The sequence below is a fragment of the Protopterus annectens genome, chromosome 8.part0 (genome assembly GCF_019279795.1).
Source record: "Protopterus annectens isolate FY-2018-M chromosome 8.part0, PAN1.0, whole genome shotgun sequence".
Classification (NCBI taxonomy): domain Eukaryota; kingdom Metazoa; phylum Chordata; order Ceratodontiformes; family Protopteridae; genus Protopterus; species Protopterus annectens.
The window spans coordinates 350562761-350585958 of NC_056741.1; the positions used below are offsets into that span (position 1 = coordinate 350562761).

Genomic DNA, 23198 nt, shown 5'->3' on the forward strand with positions numbered 1-23198 from the left:
CTCTTTCTTTGAGGTAAATGCACCCTTTCATAAAGGTTTTGTTTTTCTCAACCTTCCAGGTGACATAGTCTAGGTTATGACTTTGCGGGGTGTTTTTCTTCAGTTAGCTAGACAATTTGAAGAAGTAATGGATTGAAATGGTCTTGTTAAATCAATTGAACCTAATTTAGTGGCATTAAGATATCTTGAATATTACTCTTGGTGTCTGTACTCTGATGGTGACAGAGAAACGTACCCTGTAAAAGTGGCTACCATTAGCATTAGCACAGCTTATCTTTATTTATTCTGAGTCTCACTGTATGATTGTCTTTTGTATTATTTGTATACAGTGGAAACAGTGAGTTTGTTTGTCTGTAACCTAGAAGAAGGCCATTCATTGGTGTTGTGTACTGCTGCTTATCCTTGTCCTTATTTTCAATGACTTATTACTTTTCTGTTCACATACAAATCTTTTTAACATGCAATATGTAAGACATAACCTTGAAAATTTATTCTGAAGCATTGAGTACATATTTGGGCACCATCTGACTGAGGATCTATTGATCTATATATATATATATATATATATATATATATATATATATATATATATATATATATATATATATATATATATATAACTTCTGATACACTGAAACTCTTTGCAGTTTAGTACATTATTTAAAGAATTGTCTCCAATACTGCTGTCAAGGTATCTTAGCATAATGTGTGCAAGTGATATATAGTTTTATTTTGAAAATGAATCGCCCCTCATTAAAAGTGTAAGATAATCTTGTTTTTGCATGTCTGTACCCCTCTATTTTTTGCTGATTTATTCTAATCTAAAATCATTCATTTCACAGGGTCCTTGGATATTCATAGCAATGTCATCATCTGGAACTCCGGGGGCCAGAATGACCTCCTCTGTTAACATCACAATCTCTGCACCCTCCTTCTACAGTCCTCAGAAGAAATTTGCTCCCGTTGTGGCTCCTAAGCCCAAAATGGTTCCTTTTAAGACAGAAGGTACAGTCACCACAGGCACACCACCACCATCTCAACCAAGTGCCACTGCCCACCTTGGCCGTGTTGGAGAGATTCCTTTTGTTCCTCCCCCTCCTGTAGATGGTAAGTAAATATAGTGTAGACCAAATAGGTCTTTGCTTTGTGGCCAAGGGAATTCAACATGTGCAAACACTAAACAATTTGCTTTTGGACACATGAAATGAAACAGTAATTCTGCTTCTTGTGATAATATCTACTCAGTGAGGTATGTGTTATAACTCTTTTGTTTCCAGTTAAAATGTAGTACAATTATAGTACAATCGAACTCCATGCTGAAGAAGTTGTCTGTCCCATTTTAATCTGTTTATGTACCTTATTTGAAATTCATGACTTGCAAGATTTTTTTCCAAATGACCACTGCATCTGCTAGCAGAATTTTTAAATTCTAGGCCTTATTTTAAGCCTTCTTACAGTCTTCCATTGTAGACTATTTCTTCCTTTTTGTCTAAGGACGCTGTTGAAACAAACCTAAATCAGTCAGTTAACATACCTGTATCCTTTCCAAAGTATTCTAACCGCAGTGAATACTTATGTTGCATGTATTTTCACAGATAGCTTACATTTTGCTGTAGGCAGGGCTAAATCAGTAAGACAAGATTTCATGATTGCCTGATTTTTCTGCTGAAAACTTGTGATCTGAATGCACTTTGTCTAGGTGACTGGTGTCTTTACAGTCGTACTTTGTTTTGCTATAAAAAAATGTAATCAAGCATTGCCTGTTGTACCTACAGTACACTCGGAGTATCTTTTTCATGTGGTGGAAACTGAGTGAAGTGGTGGAGGATGGAGCCCCTAACTACTTCTGGGGGCACTACCAGCAGCTCAGGTGTTCTCTGATGTCATTGTATTGTTTTAATTGAACATACCACTAGTCTGTCTCGCTGGTTTCTCGGAAGGGAAGGGTTCACATTTGCTAAATGTCCATGTGTTAGTGGATAATAGCTACGTTTCCTTCAACATTTCGAGGATGTGCCACTGGTCTTTGAAGCTGCCGCTACCAGTAGTTGCTTTACAATGTTTAATTTTCTGGCTGTATGATTGCCAGTCTGAGATGCTCCTGTTCTTCAAGCATTATTATCTCAAATGCTAATTCTGTAAGGCTGGCCTCTTCTGCCTAGATTGTACTCTAGGAATCAGGCTTCTTGGCATTCTGGTGTAATTATTAGGTTCCTTCCATCCTACTGATTTCACTTTTCAAATTCCTGTTAAGGAATGTCCTGTATGCTAGCTATATTTTTACCTCATCAGCTGGTTTGGGAAATGGCCCTCTATAAGTCCGAAACACTCTTCTGGTTTCCCACTGGTAGTTCTGCAGCTGAGCAGCCTCACCAGCTAGCTTTGGTTCTTGGAAGTCCCTTGTAAGTTAGTCCAATGTATACTAATATATTACTTCTTAATAGTAGGGGTGTTAAATCTTCAGTCGTGCTTCCTGATTTGCAGAAAGCTGCTCACTAGTGGCAAAAAAACAACCTAGAAGCATGAACAGTGAGAGAGCTGTATTTGATGTGCCAAGAGTATGTACTTTATGAGCTATTGGTTATGAAAATGAAGTAGCCTAGAGTCATAGTCTGAACTTAGAACAGCTTCGTAATTGTACCGTTTTTATCATCTGAGCATAAGTTAACAAAAGCAAAGAACTTTGTAGCAGGTTTTTGTAGTAATGTTAGAATACATTTCAAACATATTCTATGGTATGCAAGGTTTTTAGTCAGAATATCCCCTTAATATGAAGTTCAAATTACCTGACAATGTTAAATTCACTCTGAGGTCCTGTTGTGGTTTGTATATAGTCTTTAATATTAACTTAATTGTCTGTATGAACAGGTGTGCCCCTTGCAAACTGTGTACCATACTTTAGTTGTCCTACTGCCTGTTCACACACTTGGACCTTATTTTGACTCCACATGGTCTTTATTCCATGTAGCTACGTGCATGTCATTCAGTCTTCTATTTCCTTTCCTAGGCTTAACCTGCTAGTGAACAACTCAGACCTGTGGGACTTGCTTGAAATTATACATTTATATATATATATATATATATATATATATATATATATATATATATATATATATGTGTGTATATATGTGTGTATATAAACATTTATGTATGAATGCATCTGCTAAAAAAAAAAAAAAAAAATCAGTGGACCCTTTGCCTTTTTATGAGGTTGAGGTTGTTGGTATGAAAGATTTGGCGCGCCTGGAGGTGCGGGTGGAAGGGGAGATTTGGTAGGTCTTGACATATATATATATATATATATATATATATATATATATATATATATATATATATATATATGTATATATAAATATTTATGTATGAATGCATCTGCTAAAAAAAACAAAAAAAAAAAATCAGTGGACCCTTTGCCTTTTTATGAGGTTGAGGTTGTTGGTATGAAAGATTTGGCGTGCCTGGAGGTGCGGGTGGAAGGGGAGATTTGGTAGGTCTTGACATTTATTTGTCCCATTTTTGTATGTTAGAAGTTGTTACAGTATGTTCATTTTAAGTTGAGGTGGTCTTCACATTTCACAGAATTGTATAAATCCCCATTTTTCTAACAAGTGAATTTTTGTCAGTTTCCCCAAAGGTTTCTTCATTGTTCTAGAAGTCAAATGATCCTTTTGATAATTTGCATGGCATTGCTGTTGTCCTCTCATGATGAGAGTTTGAGTACTTTTTTCCTCCGTTTGTATTTCTGCTAGCAGTATACGGCTAAGAAATAATTCTTAGTTTACTGGCTGTTTCTTTGAAGCCCTTTACTTATTTTTTTTTGTTTGAGTACCTTTTAAGATCAGTTAGTGATATTTTCACTTTTGACTTGCAGATGTTGCTTGATGCACCTGGTTGGGGTTGATGCGTAATTTCTTTATTTATTGGCAAATAAATCAGTCTTCAGCTATGTGGTGGTATGTATATATATATATATATATATATATATATATATATATATATGTGTGTGTGTGTGTGTGTGTGTGTGTGTGTGTGTGTGTGAATAATATTGTATGCATTTGTTTATTAATATGTATTAAAAAGGTCATAATATTTGATTATTTAGAGGCATACCTCTCGAGCTCGTAGCACAAGACATCTGGAAAAGTGAAAAATAATTGGGGGTGTCAAAGGCCCAAAAGTAGGAACCCATTTTAAATATTACTCTTATAAACTAAGCTGCTAGGATACAATGTTTTGTGTTAGAATGCATTTTTTGAAGCATATGAAGTGTCTGTCATTATTTAGTGACGTCAATCATCAATAATGTAATAGAAAACCACAAATTTTGAGCAACAGACCAAAAATAGGAGGGAAAAATCTGGACATGCTGTGAAAATCTGGACAGCTGAGAGCTATTTTAGAGAAATAACATCTCCAGAATTTATGTTTTGGTTTCTTGTGTCTTGTGTTTTCTAATGTTATCAGTTTTGCACAGCTAGCTGAGGATTTAGATCTCGATTGAACAGCAAAACACCTGCAAAGGTAGAAATGTGTTCTCCCTGTATGGGGGTGCGGCAAGTCCGCCACATCCTCCCACTCCTCCAGTTATATTAACTTCATAGCTCCAAAACAGTGGCAGGAGACATTGAAAAGCATTTACCTTTCTTGGCAGTTAAAACTCTATACACAAAAATGTGTGTGTCTATATATGTATGTAGATGTATGTTTGTGTTTGGTTGGAAATCAGAGTACCTGGAAAAAACCTACATAGACCTAGAGAAAGTGCGAAACTTGACTTTTAAAGCCCTTAACTAGAGGTTGTGACCAAAGCCCAAACTAAGGTGCTGTGATGCAGTAATGTTAATCATTGAGCTGCTGTGCCCCTTCCCCGTGTTGTTCTGTAGGCACATGTCTGTTAGGAAAGTTTCCTAAATTGGTTGCGTTTCCTGCTGGTTGTGTGGTTGTTTGCTGCAAAGCACTGTAATCTTCTTAAACCATGCTTTGTTATTGCATGCGCATTTTGTTTTGAAAAGGAAATTTCTGAATTAAATATTTGCAAGTCTATTAGAATCTAGAAATCCATTTGGTAGGGTCTTGTTTCTGTACATAAGGTAGCATAATGTGCCAAACTGAGGCTAATGAATGTACTTGGTCAGACCGCATTGTATCTGCTTTTGGTGACGATGCATGAGGACGTGTTATATGAATGCAACAGTTATGGCATGTAGTTACATAAGGACGTGCTTGATTTATGTGACACTGCATCTGACTTTTTATTTGTGGATTATGATATGACAGTTTGTAGGATACATGCTCACCTCTATATGTCTGTACTACAGTCTGTTATATTTAATGAAGCTGAAAGCTCATAATGCACTGGGTACTTATCAAAGAGGTTTTGGAACTTTGCTGGTATATTTCTTTTTAGAAGTCCAGACTTTTGTTTCTGAACTTCATGTCTGACATCATATACTTTTTTTTCCTGCATTTTATTTCTGGTAACTTTCTCCTTTTCAAAGGACTCCCATTCATTGTTGGAGCACTTTTGTTATCTTTCAGTCTTGACTAGTGTACACTTGAAATGCCCTATAGATTTCCCTATATACCTCTATGGAAGAAAGGAATGTCAGTAGTCCACGTGTTGTCTGAATGTCAAGGTTCTAATAGAGTATATTAGAAAGTCTGCTGAGCAGTCCGTGACTAGTAGGTACCACAATGTTTGGAGATGGGTTCAGTTGGGTGCTTCTCTTATTCACTGAATGCTAAGGCTAAAGTAGTAATTAAGGAACAGAGAATAACGTTCTGTTGCAGCTTATTGTGAGAGCGGGTTAGAGGGCATTAGGAGTTTCCTGAAACAAAAAATGTAAAATTATACACTCTGGTCTTTGGGACTGAGGGATAATATGTTACTAGAAGTACCTCTATGGTGATTAAAGGAAGAAAGTGATCTGGGTGTTATTATTTCATACTGAATCTTTCTTGCTGTGTGATTTCTTTTTTTTTAAAGAGCGCAGTGGCAAAGGCCAGCAGAAAGCTACTGTGTAATTTTACGGGTATTTATTTTAGATGTAACAGTGCCTCAGTCCCATTTGGTTTAAGATGCATCTGTGCCTTCCTACAAAATATTTTTCCTCCATTTAGAGGTCACGTTTTGACAAGGGTGTCAGACTAGTTGTGTGTGTATAGTGGGAGGTTACCAGTGTGCATATAGTGGGAGGTTGCAAGAGATGTAAAAGGAATGAAGGAACACTGAAATGAGGTAATGCTTGGATTGCTGTGATTTCCCTATACTGGAGGAGAGAAGTGATTTGCAGTACTGGTGCACTGTATAATCGAACGACAGTCAGGAGATGCAGTACTGATAATTGATAGAATATCGGTGGTGACTGTGTGGAAGATGCAACACTGACATACTAAATTATTTCTTCCGGGAAAGAATGGCGAGAACTTGGAAAGCATTGCTGAATAGGTAGTGGAGTTCGGATTTCATGGAGTAAAGGCTGTAAAGGTGCTTAGATCTAATGTAAAAAAAAAATAAATGAATGCAGTAAAAAAATAAATTGGTTAAAAAGAAAAGGTGTCTAAATAGGGATAGGAGCAAAAAGTTTTGGGAGGAACAGCACAGTGGTCCAAAAGACCCTGGAATCTTGATGTACATATACATCTACCATGCCTAGGTGAGTCTGTTTAGTTGTAGTGTATGTCCTTCCATTTCACTGTTGTAGCATTCATTACAATGGGTAAGGGCAGCCTGACATCTGGCCAGTATACCAAAGCCTTTAGGTTGCTTAAAGGCATGCCGTACCTTACACGTATGCTCCTCGCACATCATAGGGCATAAAGGTGACATCCAGATGTACCATCCTCAGAACTTATTTCCTGCCAGTCCGAATGCCATCCCTTGAGCGTTGGTCTGAATGCGCACTCCATTTGCTGGTTCACCAAGCCATTTCAGAAAAATGCCCCCCTTGGGGTGGGGGGTTATCTTGATTTTCTTTTGTATTGTTACTTGTGGGGTTTCATGCCATCCAAGAAGTGTAAATGTCAGTGTGGGAGACAGATTCCCCATAAAGACCATTATGGATCTTCCCATGACTATATGTTCTATTCAGTTTGTCAGGCCTTTGTTCCTAAGACTCAGTAGTCAGCTTTCCTCTTTGGCCTTGTATTTGAATAACCAATGTCTTAAGCTTTTAGAGAAAGACACTATGGAAGGATCTTACCACTCTGGGAGTCACCTGTCCATATAGAACAAGGCCAAGAAATCAAAGTCTGATTCTTCTGCTCTGCAGCCTCTGCTGGACATCTTTCCTGAAGGAAGTGAAAGCCAGGAAGAGTGCCTGGCTCTGCTGCTGGATTCTCCCTTCACAACTGTTTCAGAGGTTGGCATGGATCCAAACCTTAAGCACATCCCTGGAGGCCTTGCAAACGTCTGCGTTGGATATCCAGGGGGAACCATGGCTGATTATTTCAGAGGGGCCTAGGGATGTTGCTAAGATTTTGGTCAGAGAGAGTCCCAACTACAATTATTGAATGCCGTCTGGGTCTGAGCCTCTAAATTTTATAAGGCGGACATCCCTTTTGAAGAAAAAGAAAAAGACTAAGCATATTTCTCCAGCTCCTAAGAACCTGCAGAGTAAATGGCAGAATTTCACTCGGGAGTGTTTAATGCTTTGATGGCTTTGAAACCTCCTCATGGAGTTTCTGTTGCAGCTCCCCCTTGGTCCTCTACTCCCTATAAAAGACCTAGCGAACAGGATTCCTCTGAAGAGGATGTGGATTCAGATGCAGATTCCCTTGCTTATTCATCCCAGATTCCCTCTCCTTTAGACTTATGTATCTGAGGAAGAGGAGTCTACAAGTCCTAACACTCCTTGAAAGGAAATTTCTTTTGGGGATCTTCAGAATGATGGATTTTTTTTAAGTGGGATTGTGCCCAGGTTTCTGAGGTAGAGAAAAGAGGTATTACAAGCTCCTACAAATGGCCTTTCCTAGACCTTCTGCTTCTCCTGTTTGGCTGCATTGTTAGATGCCTTTTCTACTGCATCTAAGGCTCCTGATTGCCAGCCCCCTTACCCCAAGAAACCTGATGGCTTTTATAGGGTGTCTGAAAACTAAATTTCTATATATAGATGTCCTTCTGCTGACCATTCTGTGACATCATTGGCATCTGACAAGCCATCCCAGTTGCTACCTTCTAAGTTAGTTTTGCTGTCTTTATCAGAAGTAACTATGGAAAGGCTAGGTAAGAAGGTTTATACCTCTGCTAACTTGGCTTTTAGGGCTGTCAGTTATCAGACCCATATGTCCAGAAACATTTTGGCTCTTCCTTCCCAGGCCTTTCAAATAATTTCTGATCCCCGGACTCTGAAGGGAAGACTTCTGCTCTGTCCCTGTTAGGGACTTCTTCTCATGTGGCTCACCATTCCATTAAGTGTAGTTATGATGCAGCTGATGCTCCTTTTAGGGCTGCTGCTTTTGGGTCTATGATGTGGGGATATTCTTGGCTTTGACTTCAACCTTTACCTGATTTATATTAAAGCTAAGTTGATTGATGCTTCTGTGGTCAACAAATGCTTGTTTGGTGTAGCTGCTGCTGGGCAAGGCCTTGCAGGAACTTAAACATGCTTTTGTTTCGCCTGTGTCTAAATTTCAGAGAAATTACCCCAATAGGCTGGCCTTTGTTCATAGGCAGTGTTGCCCTCCCCCCAAGGGTAAGAAGGGTGGGAAGCAGCTCCTCCTGCTGAAGCTACCCTGACTTTTGTGCCACGGAATCCCCTTTTCCTGACAAACCAGGTGCTGCCTGACTGTCCTGTTCTTCTCAGCTCAGCGACATTCCTCTTTCCCTTTCTCTTCCTGTTTGGTTAAAGATTATTGAGGACTCCTGGGTTCTGTTCATTATCCTCTTAGGGTGTTTCATGATCTGGAAATCTCTTCTGCCTTTTATGGGCATTCCTCAGCCACCTCAGGAGCAGTTGCCTTTTTCCAGGGGTGCTATGGGATATTTTGACTCTGGGAACTATTCGGGAAGTTTGTTTCCCAAAGAGGGAGAGGGAATTACTCCAGAATGTTTTTGGTGTCCAGGAAAGCGGTCACTTTCCCTTCATCTAGCTTCAATAACAGTCAGAGAATTTCTGACAGCTCTGGGGTTTTAGCTTCCACCATTCCTAGGCTCCCTTTTGCAAACTCTACATGTGAAAACTTATAACATCAGTTTGGCTTCAGCATTCTCATCCTCTTGAATTTTTAGTTCCTCTTCTTCCATGTCTCAAGCAGGAACTTCAAGTGTGGATTCAACAGTTGACTCTCAATCCAGGGCTCCCTTTTCATCCACCTCATCCCTCTCAGGAGCTGTTTACCGATACTTCAGCCGTGGAATGGGAAGCCGCTTTCAGCTACCTAAAGGTGCAGGGAAGTCTGGTCACCTCATCAACTGAAAGACCATGTCAACATCAGAGATGAGAGCTCTTCTACTGGCTCTTCTTTATGGGCAATACCACAGTGATACGGTATGCCAACAAACGGGGGTGGGGCAAGGTCTTATCTTCTTTGCCTGTTGGCACTCTTAGTGTGGGAACTAGCTGTCCAGTATCAAGTGACTCTTCAGGCAGTTTGCATTCCCTAAAGACAGACATTGTGGCAGACTCTGAGCAGGTCCATAACATAATCCCATGAATGGATGCTTCACAGGGATGTATTTCTGGACATAGTCCTTCAGTGGGGTACTCCTGAAGTGGATCTTTTTGCCTCCTCTCTGAACAAACCACTTCCTCTATTTTGTGCCAGAGTCCCAGGTCCTCTGGTTTGGAAGGTGTACCCCCTCTCTTTTTCTTGGAAGGGAATGTTTCTTTATGCCTTTCCTCTGTCTACCCTCATTTCAAAAGTCCTGTCCAAAATGCAACAGGATGCTCCCAAAATCTTGCTGGTGACTGCCTTTTCACCAAGACAGTATTGATTCTCTCTTCTGCATTTAGCAAATGGCAATCATCACAAGTTACCTCACAGGGTGGACCTACACTCACAAAGCAAGGGATCTGTCATCCATCCATACCTGTCCACTCATCAACTGACACTGTAGGTGATAGGATTCTGATTCCACATAGACACCTTTTTTTTCCTGATGACATGCTTAGGGTCCTGCAGGAGGCCAGGAAACCCACTATTAGGGAGTCCTACTTATCCAAATGGAAGAGGTTTTCTGTTTAGTGTCTTTCTTGTAACCTGAATCCACTTTCTGTGGATGTTTCTTTGGCTCTCTTATCTATGTGAACTACTCAATGCTGGGTTGGCTTATTCTTCTAAGGCCCACATATCTGCTATCTCTGCTTGTCTGCTTTTATCAACTCCTTTAGCTTCTAGACTTGAAACTAAACAATTCCTTAAAGGCACCCTTCATATTATGCCTCCCAGGAAGCCTGTTCCTCTTCCCTGGGATCTTAATTTTGTTTTAGAAAAATTGACCCAGGCTCCTTATGAGCCTGCAGCTTCAGCTAACTTGCAACATTGCTTTTGGAAGACTGTACTTCTATTAACCCTTTCTCCTGCTTAGACGGGTGTCTGAGCTTCTAGCCCTTATGGCTTGTCCTCTTTTTTTTTTTTTTTTTTTTTTTTTTTAGGGAAAGGGTGTCCCGTTGTACTAATCCTTATTTTATAGCCAAGGTAGTGAATGAGTTGTCCCTTAGTCAGTCTATTCATTTACCCACTTTTTCCCCTTCTCCACAATCTGCCACTGAGAAGGTGCTGCACACACGTGCATAGAAAACTCGGATTTTATTTGGATAAGAATAATACTTTTTATAAATCTGATCAGCTTTTTGTTTCTTTTCATTGTAGATCCTTAAGACTGGCTGTATCCAAGCAAGCTATTTCTTGGATTTCAAAAGCTATTTCTTTTTATAATGTTTTTCTTGGTAAGAGCCTTCCTTCTTCAACAAAGGCTCATTCTACTAGGACTGTAGCTTCTTCTGGTGCTTTTTTTCAAGGGTTTGGTACTAACTCTATTCTTGAGGCAGCTACCTGGACTTCTGTGTATACCTTTACCAAGTACTGCAAGTTGGATGGAGTTTCCAGAGCTGGTTTTGCTAGGACCATCCTTCATGGGTTCCTAGTGAGCTCTGCTGGTCCTTCCTGAGTTTTGGCACTCTCCCTGTTGTAATGAATACTGCAACAGTGAAATAGAAGGACATAGTACAGTTATGTAAGATCTTACCATAATGGTGGATCTCCTTCCATTCACTGTTACAATATTCACTTCATCCCTACTCCCCCTGGCCTTTTCTCTTGTGGATGTACTGATTATCTGTTTTCTCCTTGGACTGGCATTTCTATTAGGACTCTCAGTTCTGAGGATGGTACATCTGGATGTCACCTTTATGCCCTGTGCTATGCAAGGAGCATAGGTGTGATGTATGGCTTACCTTAAAGCAACCTAAAGGCTTTGGTATACTGGCTGGATGTCGGGCTGCCCTTGGCAGGGGATCCCTACTGTAATAAATACTGCAACAGTGAAGAGAAGGACGTCTACCGTTAAGGTAAGATGTTACACAGCTGCACTTTCCCAGGAATCTGAAAGAAAGTAAGGGGAGAGAGAGAGAGAATGAAAGAGAAGGCATATTCTTGGTCCAAGAAAATAAATTGAGAGTAGGTGGGGGGTTCAAATGGAATGTATACACAGAAAGTCATCCGTTAGCAGAAACTTTCCTGAGTTGGCATAGCTCTTGAGGTGTGATATCTGCTGCTAAAAGCTGAGAAGTAGCAGTGTGTTGAATGTGGGCCCTTATAGGTGGGAAATGGTACAACAAAATACCGAATGTGGGTCGTTATAGGTAGGACACGGTACAACAAATTTCTGAACAATAACATTGCTTAGCTAGTAAATTCCAAGTTTGTTTGTGTTTATGCAAGTATGTATGTGCTTTCCAACAGTCTTAATATAAAACTATCATAGTGTGTGTATTTTAATAATACATCTGAACTACACTGTACCTTCATCAGCTGTGAAAGAATGCTTTGAAAGTGGTCAGCATGTGTATGATGTCTTCTTGCCTGTTGACCAAGACACAATTAGATTACAGCAAAATTAAATGTTATGCCAGAAATGTTTCAGCAGATGTTAAAAGTACAGCTGTTGCTTGCCTTTAACATTCTCAGCGAATCAAAAAGGCTTTCATTTGCCAGTGTTACCCTCAGGTTTACCTGTGCAGTTCATTATGCTGGGCATTTGCACTGAAACTGGATATCTGTGCCACAGGGGGTATCTGCTTCTACATTTTTGGCCTTGTAATCTTAACGCTGTTATGTTATGTTTACTCTTACCATCTGTTGCCATGGACATAATTACATGCTCTCTGAGAAGTATGAATATAAATCTACAGACAAGTAGAGAATCATCTAAGAGGCATATACAATCTTCAGATTTCCTAGCAGTAGTAATGCACATGTAAGCACATTTCTAACAGCAAGTTCAAGGGTTGCTATGAAGTCTGTGAGTAGTTTGTTACAAGTAAACTCTGGTCTCTGATTTAACCTTTTTTTTCTTTGTGTATCCTGAAAATTATCTGCCTCCATTTAAGCTTAGTTACCTGCAGTTATATAAGAAGCAACCACTGCAGTAGATCTGAGATGCGTTAATGATTGCCTTAAAGCCTGTGCAGACTTCTGAAATTGCAATGGAAAGATAATGAAGAATCACGTATGCAACAAGTGGGGAAAAAAAGGAGACTTGAAAGAAAAGGTAGACTAGAAAAGTTGCTTAGGAAAATTTGAACCCGCTAATGGAAAAAGATCAAAGGTCCACAGAGTCTTTCCAGCTGTTGCAGCCATTACCCCATTAGCTTTTCACACCTTTCCTTTCCCTCCCCAACGTAGTCTAGGCACATACCCCTCAACCTCTTAATGCAGGAAATCTGGACAAAGCCAAAAATAAATGGGGGAGACAGTAGCCCAAAAAATATGGACATATTTTAAAAATTGTTCTTATAAACTTAGAAAGTTCCTAGAATAACAGGATTTGTATTGGAATGTATTTTCTGAAGGACATAGTCTGAAACTCAAATGTATGCCATTATTTAGTGACGCCAGTCCTCAGTGATATATACCAGAAAGCCACACAGTTTGAGGAACAGGCCAAAAATATGATTCAAAAAAGAACAGTTGAGAGGCATGTCCAGGCACCATAATTGTCTCTCTTCCTGCTGTCAGCCCTCTCCCTTACCACAACATCTTTTCCAAAGTAGGATTTCTGTAAGCAAGACATAAACCACTCGCACACATCACTGTTTTGGTTGAGCTTCCCATCCTTCCTCTTTTTTTCCACCACACCTTCAGGCTTATCACTGAGCAGTGTACTGGCATCAAGTCTTCCTTCACTTTTCTTGATGTAGTTTGATTCCCAGTGTTTTCAGATTTTCACTCAGCATGAAGTTGCATGTGGACTTTTAACAGAGACTCTGATTTCCTTTCGCATCATCAAATCAAGCAAAGTAGATGAATTATGAATGTTCCAGATTATCCCAAGGATTTGTATGCACATTGTGTGTCTCCTGTGGTGGACTGTCATCCCGTCCCCGCAACTGCTTCTTGCCTTACAACCACTGCTTTCAGGGCAGAATTCAGCTTTCCTGTACCTTGAATTGGATGAAGCAGCTATTGGAAATGTTTGGACATTTGCCCTGTTCATTGAACTAGTTGTACTATAAGTAACCATTCTATGCAGCTGATAAAAAGGCCAAGACTATCCAGTGTAACTGTGGAAAACTACAGTTACCACAGCAGAAAGATCTGCTTAGGCATTTAGAAAACCTCTAAACTTGCTGCCACTGGCAGGTTCAGGAAAGTACAATTAGAGCAAAACTACACTGCTGGATGCTTGAAATTTGTCAAAAATTTGTCTTGCGCTCTTAAATCCTTAGCTAGGTCTTAAAAGTTTAAATCATTAAATTCTGGTAAACAACAAAGCATCACAACTTTAGTGGCACAGATTCTAAATACACCATGTGCAGTGTATGTGTACATGAAACACGTCTCCTGTTAATCATTTCAGTGTATACAGTCATTTCTTATATGCAGTGTTTTAAATGGGTACATTTTTAAGTATATATAGTAGTAGTAGTAGTAATTATCACTGTGACTAATGGCAATAATGTTTTACCCATTCCTGGCACCATTTGTCAACTTGGCACCACTCTCATGGTTAAAAAGTTTTGGCCGTGGATAAAATAGCACAGTTGACAGGTTCAGCAGTCATTATTCATAAATGTAAATAGAAAACTGCTGTATGTTTCACTGGAACATCGTATAATGTATGCAAATGGAGGCTTTTCTCCTTGGGCCTCTGCTAAAAATGGGTATTACCCAAACGGACTTTCTCAGTAAAGAAAAACAAATGGATAATAAATATTACTAAATGTTACTGTTGTACATCTTTCTAACTGCTCCAAAGGCAACTTAAGTAGTGCTGTAAAACTATAACTGGAGTAATCACTGAAGTTTTGCACACAGCAGTGGGAATGTCACTCCACAAGGATGGTCCCACCACTGACCCTGGGACTTATAGGTCCATCATCCTGTTTAGTCTCGTATGCAAATCATAAAGCATTTTATAACTGGCCTTTAACTACTTATCAAAGGTATAGCCTGTCTAATGAATCTGGTTAACTCCTTTGAAAAGGTAACACAAGCTGTTGACAGTGGCCATGCTGAACAAATCCCACTCTTTGACCTGGCTGAGGTCTTTGCCAGTATACCCCATAACCAAAACAAGAGGTGAAAAAAAAAAACACATGAAAATAAACTCTATATAACCAAACACCGTGTGACCTGGACCTGGGAGTACCAGAAATTAAACCTGTCGAGAACTCTGCAAGAAATATTAACAACTTTAATGTTAAAACTGAGAAAATAATAAAAATAATAGATTCAAACTATCAAAGCACTTTCATCCAGTATGCTGTGTACCATGGACTTCTTCAGAACAGGAAGTACAGAGTTCAGGTTGTTAGAGTGATATGTTTTTTATTTTATTTATTTATTTTTTTTAAGTGCTGCTTCGGACTGGATTATTTTGCCAAAATACTTTCCCAGTGTGTGTTCCTTACAGGAAAGGACAATGGATTACTGACTGATGTTATGCACCTGGTTATAGACCATTTGTTTTACAGACAGACTCTTGGGGGGGGGGTTGCCATGGGGGCAGCTTGTGTCTCATTGTTTGCCAACTTGGTCCTGTATTATTGAAAGACTTCCTTTTTTAAAGGCTATCCTTTTATGCCCACTGTAAACTTTACCTTAGATATTTTGATTATACTTTATATACTGAGTTCTTGGGATTTGCATATATATATAGTAAAGATTTTGCCAATTATTTGGATGTGACCATTTATTAAAAAAAGATGATGGTTTCATTTCTAACATCTACCGTAAACCCCCATTTAGTAATTCTTATTTACATTACTCCAGTTTTTATCCACATAAGCAAAAGATGAGTTTTGTTAAAGGGCAGATTATCAGATTATCATGTATGATTTCTGATGATGATACTTTACTATAGAGATCAACAAACATAAGAACATGTTGATGGAGAGAGGATGTTCTTGGTGTTTCACTGTTGCAGTCCTCACATTTGGGTTATCTGCCTGCAGGTAGCCCTCAGCCGGCCTAAATACCAGAGTCTTGGATTCCTGTGTCAGATGCTGTCTCTTCTTCCATGATGTCAGATCGTCAGGGGTATAAAACATGCAGCCAACGCCATTACATCAGTCTTTCTTGCCATGTGTTGGCTGAAGCAAAAGCAGTTCAAGTGCCGGTTGGCTGACTCCTGAAATTTTCGTTTTCGAGTTTCAGAACTGAAGTCTTCAAAAAAAGATAAGTACTCGGTTGGGGATCTTTTTTTCTTGCTCCAACCGATGTCAGTAAAAGTTAACAATTGTCTTACCTGTATAAAGCAAATACCACAAAGATTTTCATTCATACTGCATTCTTTGCTTCAGCCCAGTCCACGACATACCTCGCTGTCAGTTTTGTGTCTAGTTCAACCCCCGAACTATTCGTTGTTGGGCTATTTTTGCAGCAAATTATTTTGGTACACTGTATCAGTACTCCAAAATGGCTTTAAGCCATGCAACTACTGATCTTCCTAAAAAACGTAACAATAAAGACAGAGACGGGCCGCATAGGTGCAAAACTGCCGACGGTGCTTCCGTTAAGCTAGTTGCCAGTCTGCCAGGCGCTTTTGCAGCCCCTGATGCCCGCTACTTCATATTCGCAGGTGTCTACTGAGACCCATTCGGAGTCCGGTATGCAGAGAGATGCTTCTTCGACTGTGGAACATTCGGATGTCCCTACCTTGGATGGGTCTGGAGCCGCTGTGCAGGCACTGGCTTCGGAGGCTGTATTCAGGCCTACAGACTTGCATTTTAAACAGACACCATCTTCATCATCCAGGCCTAAAACTCACACCATGCCTAGAAAACCGACGTCCAAACCGCATGCTCAGGCCCATATGCCTAAAAAATAAATGCTTAGAATGGCTGAAGACCTTATTACCTTAATTAGGGGAAGCCAGTCTTCCCCCTCTAAGAGACCTAGAACTGATTTTCCTTCCGATTCTTCTGATCAGGAATCTGATATTTCTGTTCCTTCTGATTACCAGGATTTGCCCGTATCTACCTATGAGGATTCTGATGCAGAGGATTCCATTCCCTCTGCTTCCCCTCCAGAAGATTTTTCTTTTGGTGAAACCTTGCACACTCTCTTAGGGGAGCATTTCTGCTGGGAAAGCCAGGATTACTCTGACTCCAAAAAGAGGCTTGGGGAATTCTTACTTCTTCCTCAACACAGGCCTTTAGCTATCCCTCCTGTTCTGGGCATTGTAGATGATGCTTTCTTGGAATCTAGCCTTTCCCCAGACACTTTACCTCCAGCTCCCAGAAAACCTGATAGGTATTGCAGAGTACCTGACTTTCACAAGTTCCTCTTCAAGAATCCTACTGCGGATCCAGAGACCATTTCCCAAGGACCAAAAGGCATCAAGTCTACTGCTGCCAAAAATCCTACTCCGCTTGATATAGATTCTAGAGCCTTCGACAGATGGGGTAAGATGCTACTTTGGCCATTAGGACTTTAAATTGCCAGTTTCATATGTTAATGTACCAGCAGTATATTATGGGACTACTTAAGCAGAAAATGATATTGATTCCCATCTGTGCTGAACACAAAGAATTACAGGATTTAATGCATTCTGCAGAACAAGTTTGGTAAACTTACTTTGCAATGTGGTTTTGATTCATTAGAAGCATCTTGTAGGGATGCTGTCACTGGGTCTGTACTTAGAAGGCATGCTTGGCTTAAGGTGCAAAACTTGCCAGATCATGTTCAAGTTAAATTACTGGATGCTCCCTTAAACCAAGACCACCTATTTGGCAACAAAGCAGAAGTCGTCTTCAAAAGGATGGAGGAAAAAGCTAAATCTATGCAAACTGTTAAAGATTTCCTACAAGTACAGGCTCCCAGATTTAGTAGACATTGGCCTTCAAAGAATTGGTCCTTTCCCGTCTCTTCCAGGCCCTCTCAGTCCAAACCCAGGAACAGCAGACCCCCCCCCCCTAGGTTACAGTCTCAGACTGCACCCAGGTCTAAGCAGTGGGGGGGGCTCCCACTTCCAAAGCAGGGAGCAGTAAACCTTCCCCCTACGGAAAAATGATACAGTGACTTAACCTTAACCCTCCCAAGTCCTGCTTAACTGCCTGCTCCCTTAGGAGGAAAGCTTGCCTTGCATGCAAAAAACTGGGAACTCATTACCCGGGACAAATGGGTTTTGAACATAGTTTCCCAAGGATACAGATTCCTTTTCCACTCCCTACCAACTCCAAACAATTGGCCAGACCTACCCCCAAATCCATAGGACGGAGGCCCAACAGCAGGTTCTCTCTCTTCTAAGTATCAGGTCTATTCAACCTGTCCCAGCAGAACAAAGGGGACAAGGTATTTATTTAAGAATTTTCCTGGTATCCAGAAAAGACTGCTCTTTGTGTCCTATCCTGGACCTCTCTATTCTAAACAACTTTCTGGTAATCCCAAAATTCAGAATGCTAACACTTCAACAGCTGCTTCCTTTGTTGGGCAAAGATGCCTGGTTGGCAACCTTGGACTTAAAGGAAGCTTACCTGCACATTCCAATAAAGGAATCTTGCAGGAAATACCTAAGCTTCAGGGCAGGCTCCATGCACTATCAGTTCTCTTCACTTCTCTTTGTGAATACCCTTGGCGCAGTATATAAGCCAGTGTCTAGCTCCAGACATTGCATTTTGCAGGCAGAGAAATATTCAGATATACTCATACTTGAACGATTGTCTGATTCAGGCAGAAAGCCAGGACCTGCTCTTACAACATCTGGCATTTGTAAAGAAACTTCTAACCTCTTTGGGGTACACCATAAACAAAAAGAAATCTCACCTGGTACCCTGCCAACAGATTGTATTCCTGGGAGCAAACTTGAACACAACTTCCCAGATGGCTTTCCTCACTCCAGAGAAACAAATTTATCTGACAACCTACTTCAAACTATAGGCCACAAAGACCCAGCTATCTGCAAGGAAAATTCTGCAAGCCTGGGGTTTATGGCCTCTTGCATTCTACTAATTCCATATGCAAGACTGCATATGAGGAAACTACAATGGTATCTAAAAAGCCTATGGTGTCAACATTCTCAGGACCTAGAATCAATAATGCCTATCATTCCTTGTATAAAGACGGTTCCTTTGGTGGGAAGAGGCCTGCTACCACAACAAGAGGTTCCCTTTCACTCTACCCCCTGCCGCCCAAACCCTAACAGACGCATCAGACTATGCATGGGGGGCTCACTTGGCAGGGCAGTGCATTCAGGGCAAATGGAACCCGAGACAGATGCACCTGCATTTCAACCAAAAAGAAATGTTAGCTGTACAGAATTCCCTGACAGCCTTCAAAGACCCCATTCTTCCAGGACAACTATTGGTAAAGACGAACAACACCACAGTTATGTGGTACATAAATAAGCAGGGGGGAACCCACTCGTACCCTCTCTGCAGACTATTCATGGTTCTGTGGAACACAGCTTTGAGCATCCAAGTGCACCTACAAGCTCAGTTCCTGCCAGGCAAGCTAAATACACTGGCAGATGACTTAAGCAGAAATCTCATGCACCCACACGAATGGAAACTGGAACCAAAAATATTCAACCTCTTGAGGAACAAATGGGGGACTCAAGAGGAAAACCTCTTTGCCTCCCCTCAGAATTACCAATTGGACAAATTCTGCACAAGGACTCCCCACAGTCAAGCTTGGAAAGTGGATGGCCTGTCCTTTACCTGGGAAAGCCTCTCGGCTTATGCCTTTCCCCCTCTGCCTCTCCTCTCGAAGGTTCTGCTAAAGATCAAACGGGACAAGCCAAGGACAATACTGATTGCACCAGACTGGCCATGCCAGCACTGGTACCCCCTCTTGCACAGTGACACTGCTGGAACCATGGCACCTGTCCCAGCAGGAGGGCCAGATTCTGCACCCTCCACGTCAAACCATGAACATTGCAGCCTGGATAATTCCTTGAGCTCCCCAATAGCATCCCTCAGTAAGCAGGTGCTAGATGTCATTTTGGAGGCCAGAAGGCTAGTACTAGAAATTCCTAATGCTGAAAAGTGGAAAAGATACTATTCCTGGAGCCATACTCAGGGGATGGGTACAACGTTGCCCAGCTTAACTCATATTCTTCAGTACTTAACAGAAATGCTCCACAAGGGTCTATCCTTCTCGTCATTTAAAATTCGTGCCTCTGCCATTTCAGCTCATTATAATACTGAGCCACCCCTCTTCTCTCACCCTCTGCTAAAACAATACCTTAGAGGGGCCAAAAATTTAAGACCACCAGGAGAGCCCCTACTCCAGCCTGGGACCTTAACCTTGTATTGGAAAAGCTCACTCTCCCTCCCTTTGAGCCAGCTGAAACAGCAGAGTTGAAATTCCTTTCTTGGAAAATAGCCTTCCTTCTAGCCATCACTTCAGCAAGAAGAGTGTCTGAATTACAGGCCCTCATGGCAGTGAAACCTTCATTATCTTCCATGCAGACAGGGTTTCCCTCAGGACTAATCCTTCCTTTATGCCCAAGGTGGTGTCTGTTGTGGCCCTAAATCAGTCCATTCATTTGCCTACTTTCTTCCCGAATCCACAAAACAAAGGAGAACGAATACTACACTCTTTGGACGTGCACAGACAACTTAGATTTTATTTGGACAGGACTAAGCCTCTCAGAAAATCTGAACAGTTGCTAGTTGGCTTTGCTGCAGGGGCAGAGGGGAAGACCATTTCAAAGCAAACCATTTCCAAATGGATAGCCCATTGCATTTATTTCTGCTACAAGCACCATGGAAATCCTACCCACAGGGGATAAGATCACATTCCACCAGGGCTTCATCTACCTCTACAGCCTTTCTCAGAGGAGTCCCTACCAGGGACATCCTAGAAGGTGCTACCTGGAGCTCTGTACATACCTTCACCAAGCATTACTAAATGTCTCTTTTTTTTCTAAATTCAGAGCTGGTTTTGCCACTGTAGTTTTGCAGGGCTTAATAGCTGGCCCTAATGCTCTCTAACTTCCTCCTCCTTTCCTTAGCTTTGGGAATCCACCCAAATGTAATGACTGCAACAGTGAAACACGAAGAACATAGTACAGTTGTGTACACTTGCCATAAATGTAGATGTTAGAGTGTATTCACTGTTGCATTTCTGGTTACCCTCCCTCCAGCCCCCTGACTTCTCTTGGCTCTACCTTTCCTTCTTGTTTGGTATATTTAAGTTTTCTGGTGTATTTGCTTTTTGATAGAGGTGTACCATAACATATAATTGCTTCCCATTTTGGGGGCACCTGACATCTGGGGCAAGAAAACCTGATGTAATGGCGTCTGCTGCATGTTTTATACCCCTGACGACCTGACGTCATGGAAAAAGAGACCGCATCTGATGCAGGAATCCAAGACTCTGGCATTCAGGCCGGCTGACGGCTACCTGCAGGCAGATAACCCAAATGTGATGACTGCAACAGTGAGTACACTCTAACATCTACATTTATGGTAAGTGTACACAACTGTACTTTATCTGGCCCCCCTCTTAGAAAAGATCACCAAGGAAGTGTCCGAAGATAGATCTTTTGAGGTTCAAACCAGTATTGAGTATTGATTCTGACAATCAGACATCCGTTGATACAGGATCAGTTTGCAACAGTCTTAATTGTTGGGATAGGGTCCTGATTTTGAAATACCAAGGGACCACCCAGGAAATCACTAATATTATTGGCACACTTTCAAAATTAATGTGGATGTTTTTAACAAGTTGGGTGAGCAACCTATGTTTGCCCACAAGTCTAGCATTAACCTGAAGAATTTGTTTGAGAAAAAAAACACCAACTCAAAAACCGGAACAACAGGACCTACAAATGTGGAAGATGTCTATATTGTTCTTACATTTTGGAATTAGATTATTGTCGTCGTGAAATTTTTTAACTGACAGACTTCAGTTTTGCAAAGGAAACTATAGTAGAAGCAGAGTGGTACATTTGGCTAAATGTGGATCCTGCCCAGCTTTCTTTATAGGCAAACTGAACATGCCCTTAAGAAAATAATTTGTGAACATTTATATGACATTAGGACTAAGAATTCTAAAAATGCCTTGTATGAGCATTCATTGTCATGTGGGTCTTTCAATAAGTTTGTTTTTGCTATTTTGGACACTTTGGAACTTAGACCAAGAGGTGAAGCGTGGGAAACTAGTTTAGAATTTATGGAACGTTACTGGCAGACAAGGTTGGATGCAACCCATCCTCCAGGAATCAATGACCAGATCTCAATTCTCTCCATGCTCAAATTAAGGGCTGCTAACTTTGTTTGCAACATCGTATCCATTTTCATTGTATTTGATTATTTTTATTCTAGATACCCTTTTGATTTTTTGCTCCTTCACGGAACACAGACAATCAGTTTTCTAATAACTCTTTTTTGCTCTTATTAAATAATTTTTCTTGTTTTTAACAATAGTTTCTATAATTTATTTATATATCGAGGTTGTGTACCAGTGATCAGTGTAGTTTTTGGTGTAATTGGGCACCTGTCACTTTAAGCAGCACTTGGAATGATGACGTTTGTTTATAGCCAACTCTGTACTTCCTGTTCTGAAGTCCATGGTACAGCATACTGGGCAAAAGTGCTTAACAGTTTGATAGCTTGAGTCAATTTATTATTTTAATTATTTTCTCAATTTTAAAATTAAAGTTGAAAATACTTCTTGGAGAGTTCTTGGTGGGTTTTATTTATGGTATTTCCTGGTGGACTGGGTCACATGGTGTTGGGTCATACACTATACCCGATGTTAGTATAATTAGTGAACTCAGTGCATTACATACAGATCATTTTCATTAAGGTGGATAGCAAATTGGTTAATGGGCAGAAGTCATATGGTACAAGTAGCAGGTACCTCAACAAAGAGCATCAGGGTAACCAGTGGTGTTCCAGAGAGGCCTGTGTTGAGGTCTGTTTCACTTGGCATATACTTTGCTGACCTCCAGACTCCAAACAAAGACCTCTGTCTAACCAGGTTTGTTAATGACTGTAAAATGGGTGTTACTGTCAAGTCACCTTATGAAACCAAGGCTCTGCAACAAGAAGTTACACTTGTAAACAACTGATGGGCTAACATCAGGCTTAAACTAAATGCTATAAAATGCATTGTTGCAGTTTGTAAACTGTCCCTCCCACCACCATATGACTTGGATAGTACCGCACTACAGAATGATAATGTTATTAGAAACCTTGGGAATTGGGATGATGATTCCCTCTTATTTGATCATCGTGTAACAACAGTAATCAGGAAGTTCTTTTATTTGGCACAGCTGATCGCTAAGGGGATACCTTTCAGATCCAAAAAGGTCACTGTCCCATTACATTCAGCATTAATTAGGCCAGTTATTCAATACAATGCCTTCTTTGTGATGTACCTCACTAGATGTTTCAAACAACTGAAAGATCTTAGAGGTTTATAAGTAAGGAGATCACTGAATTAAAACCCCTGAGCTATCAGAAAGACTGAACAGACTGCCTCTTTATTCAGAATATTGCATACTCTTAAGGGGGAGATCTGTGTCTTACCTTGTGAGCCATTAGAAACGCAGTGGTCCTGAATTTTTGTATCTGCATAAATCA

The 23198-nt window shown here is 40.6% G+C and overlaps 1 protein-coding gene across 4 annotated transcripts in view; it reads left to right on the forward strand.

Annotated features, from left to right (window-relative positions):
* ZYX (zyxin) overlaps positions 1–23198 on the forward strand; it is a 1199731-nt gene that overhangs the window by 769250 nt on the left and 407283 nt on the right. For all 4 annotated transcript variants that reach the window (XM_044079859.1, XM_044079861.1, XM_044079858.1 and 1 more), the window contains one exon: positions 843–1107. In XM_044079859.1, the coding sequence (XP_043935794.1) occupies positions 864–1107 (244 nt within the window). In that variant the 5' untranslated portion in view covers positions 843–863. The remainder of the gene's footprint in view (positions 1–842; positions 1108–23198) is intronic.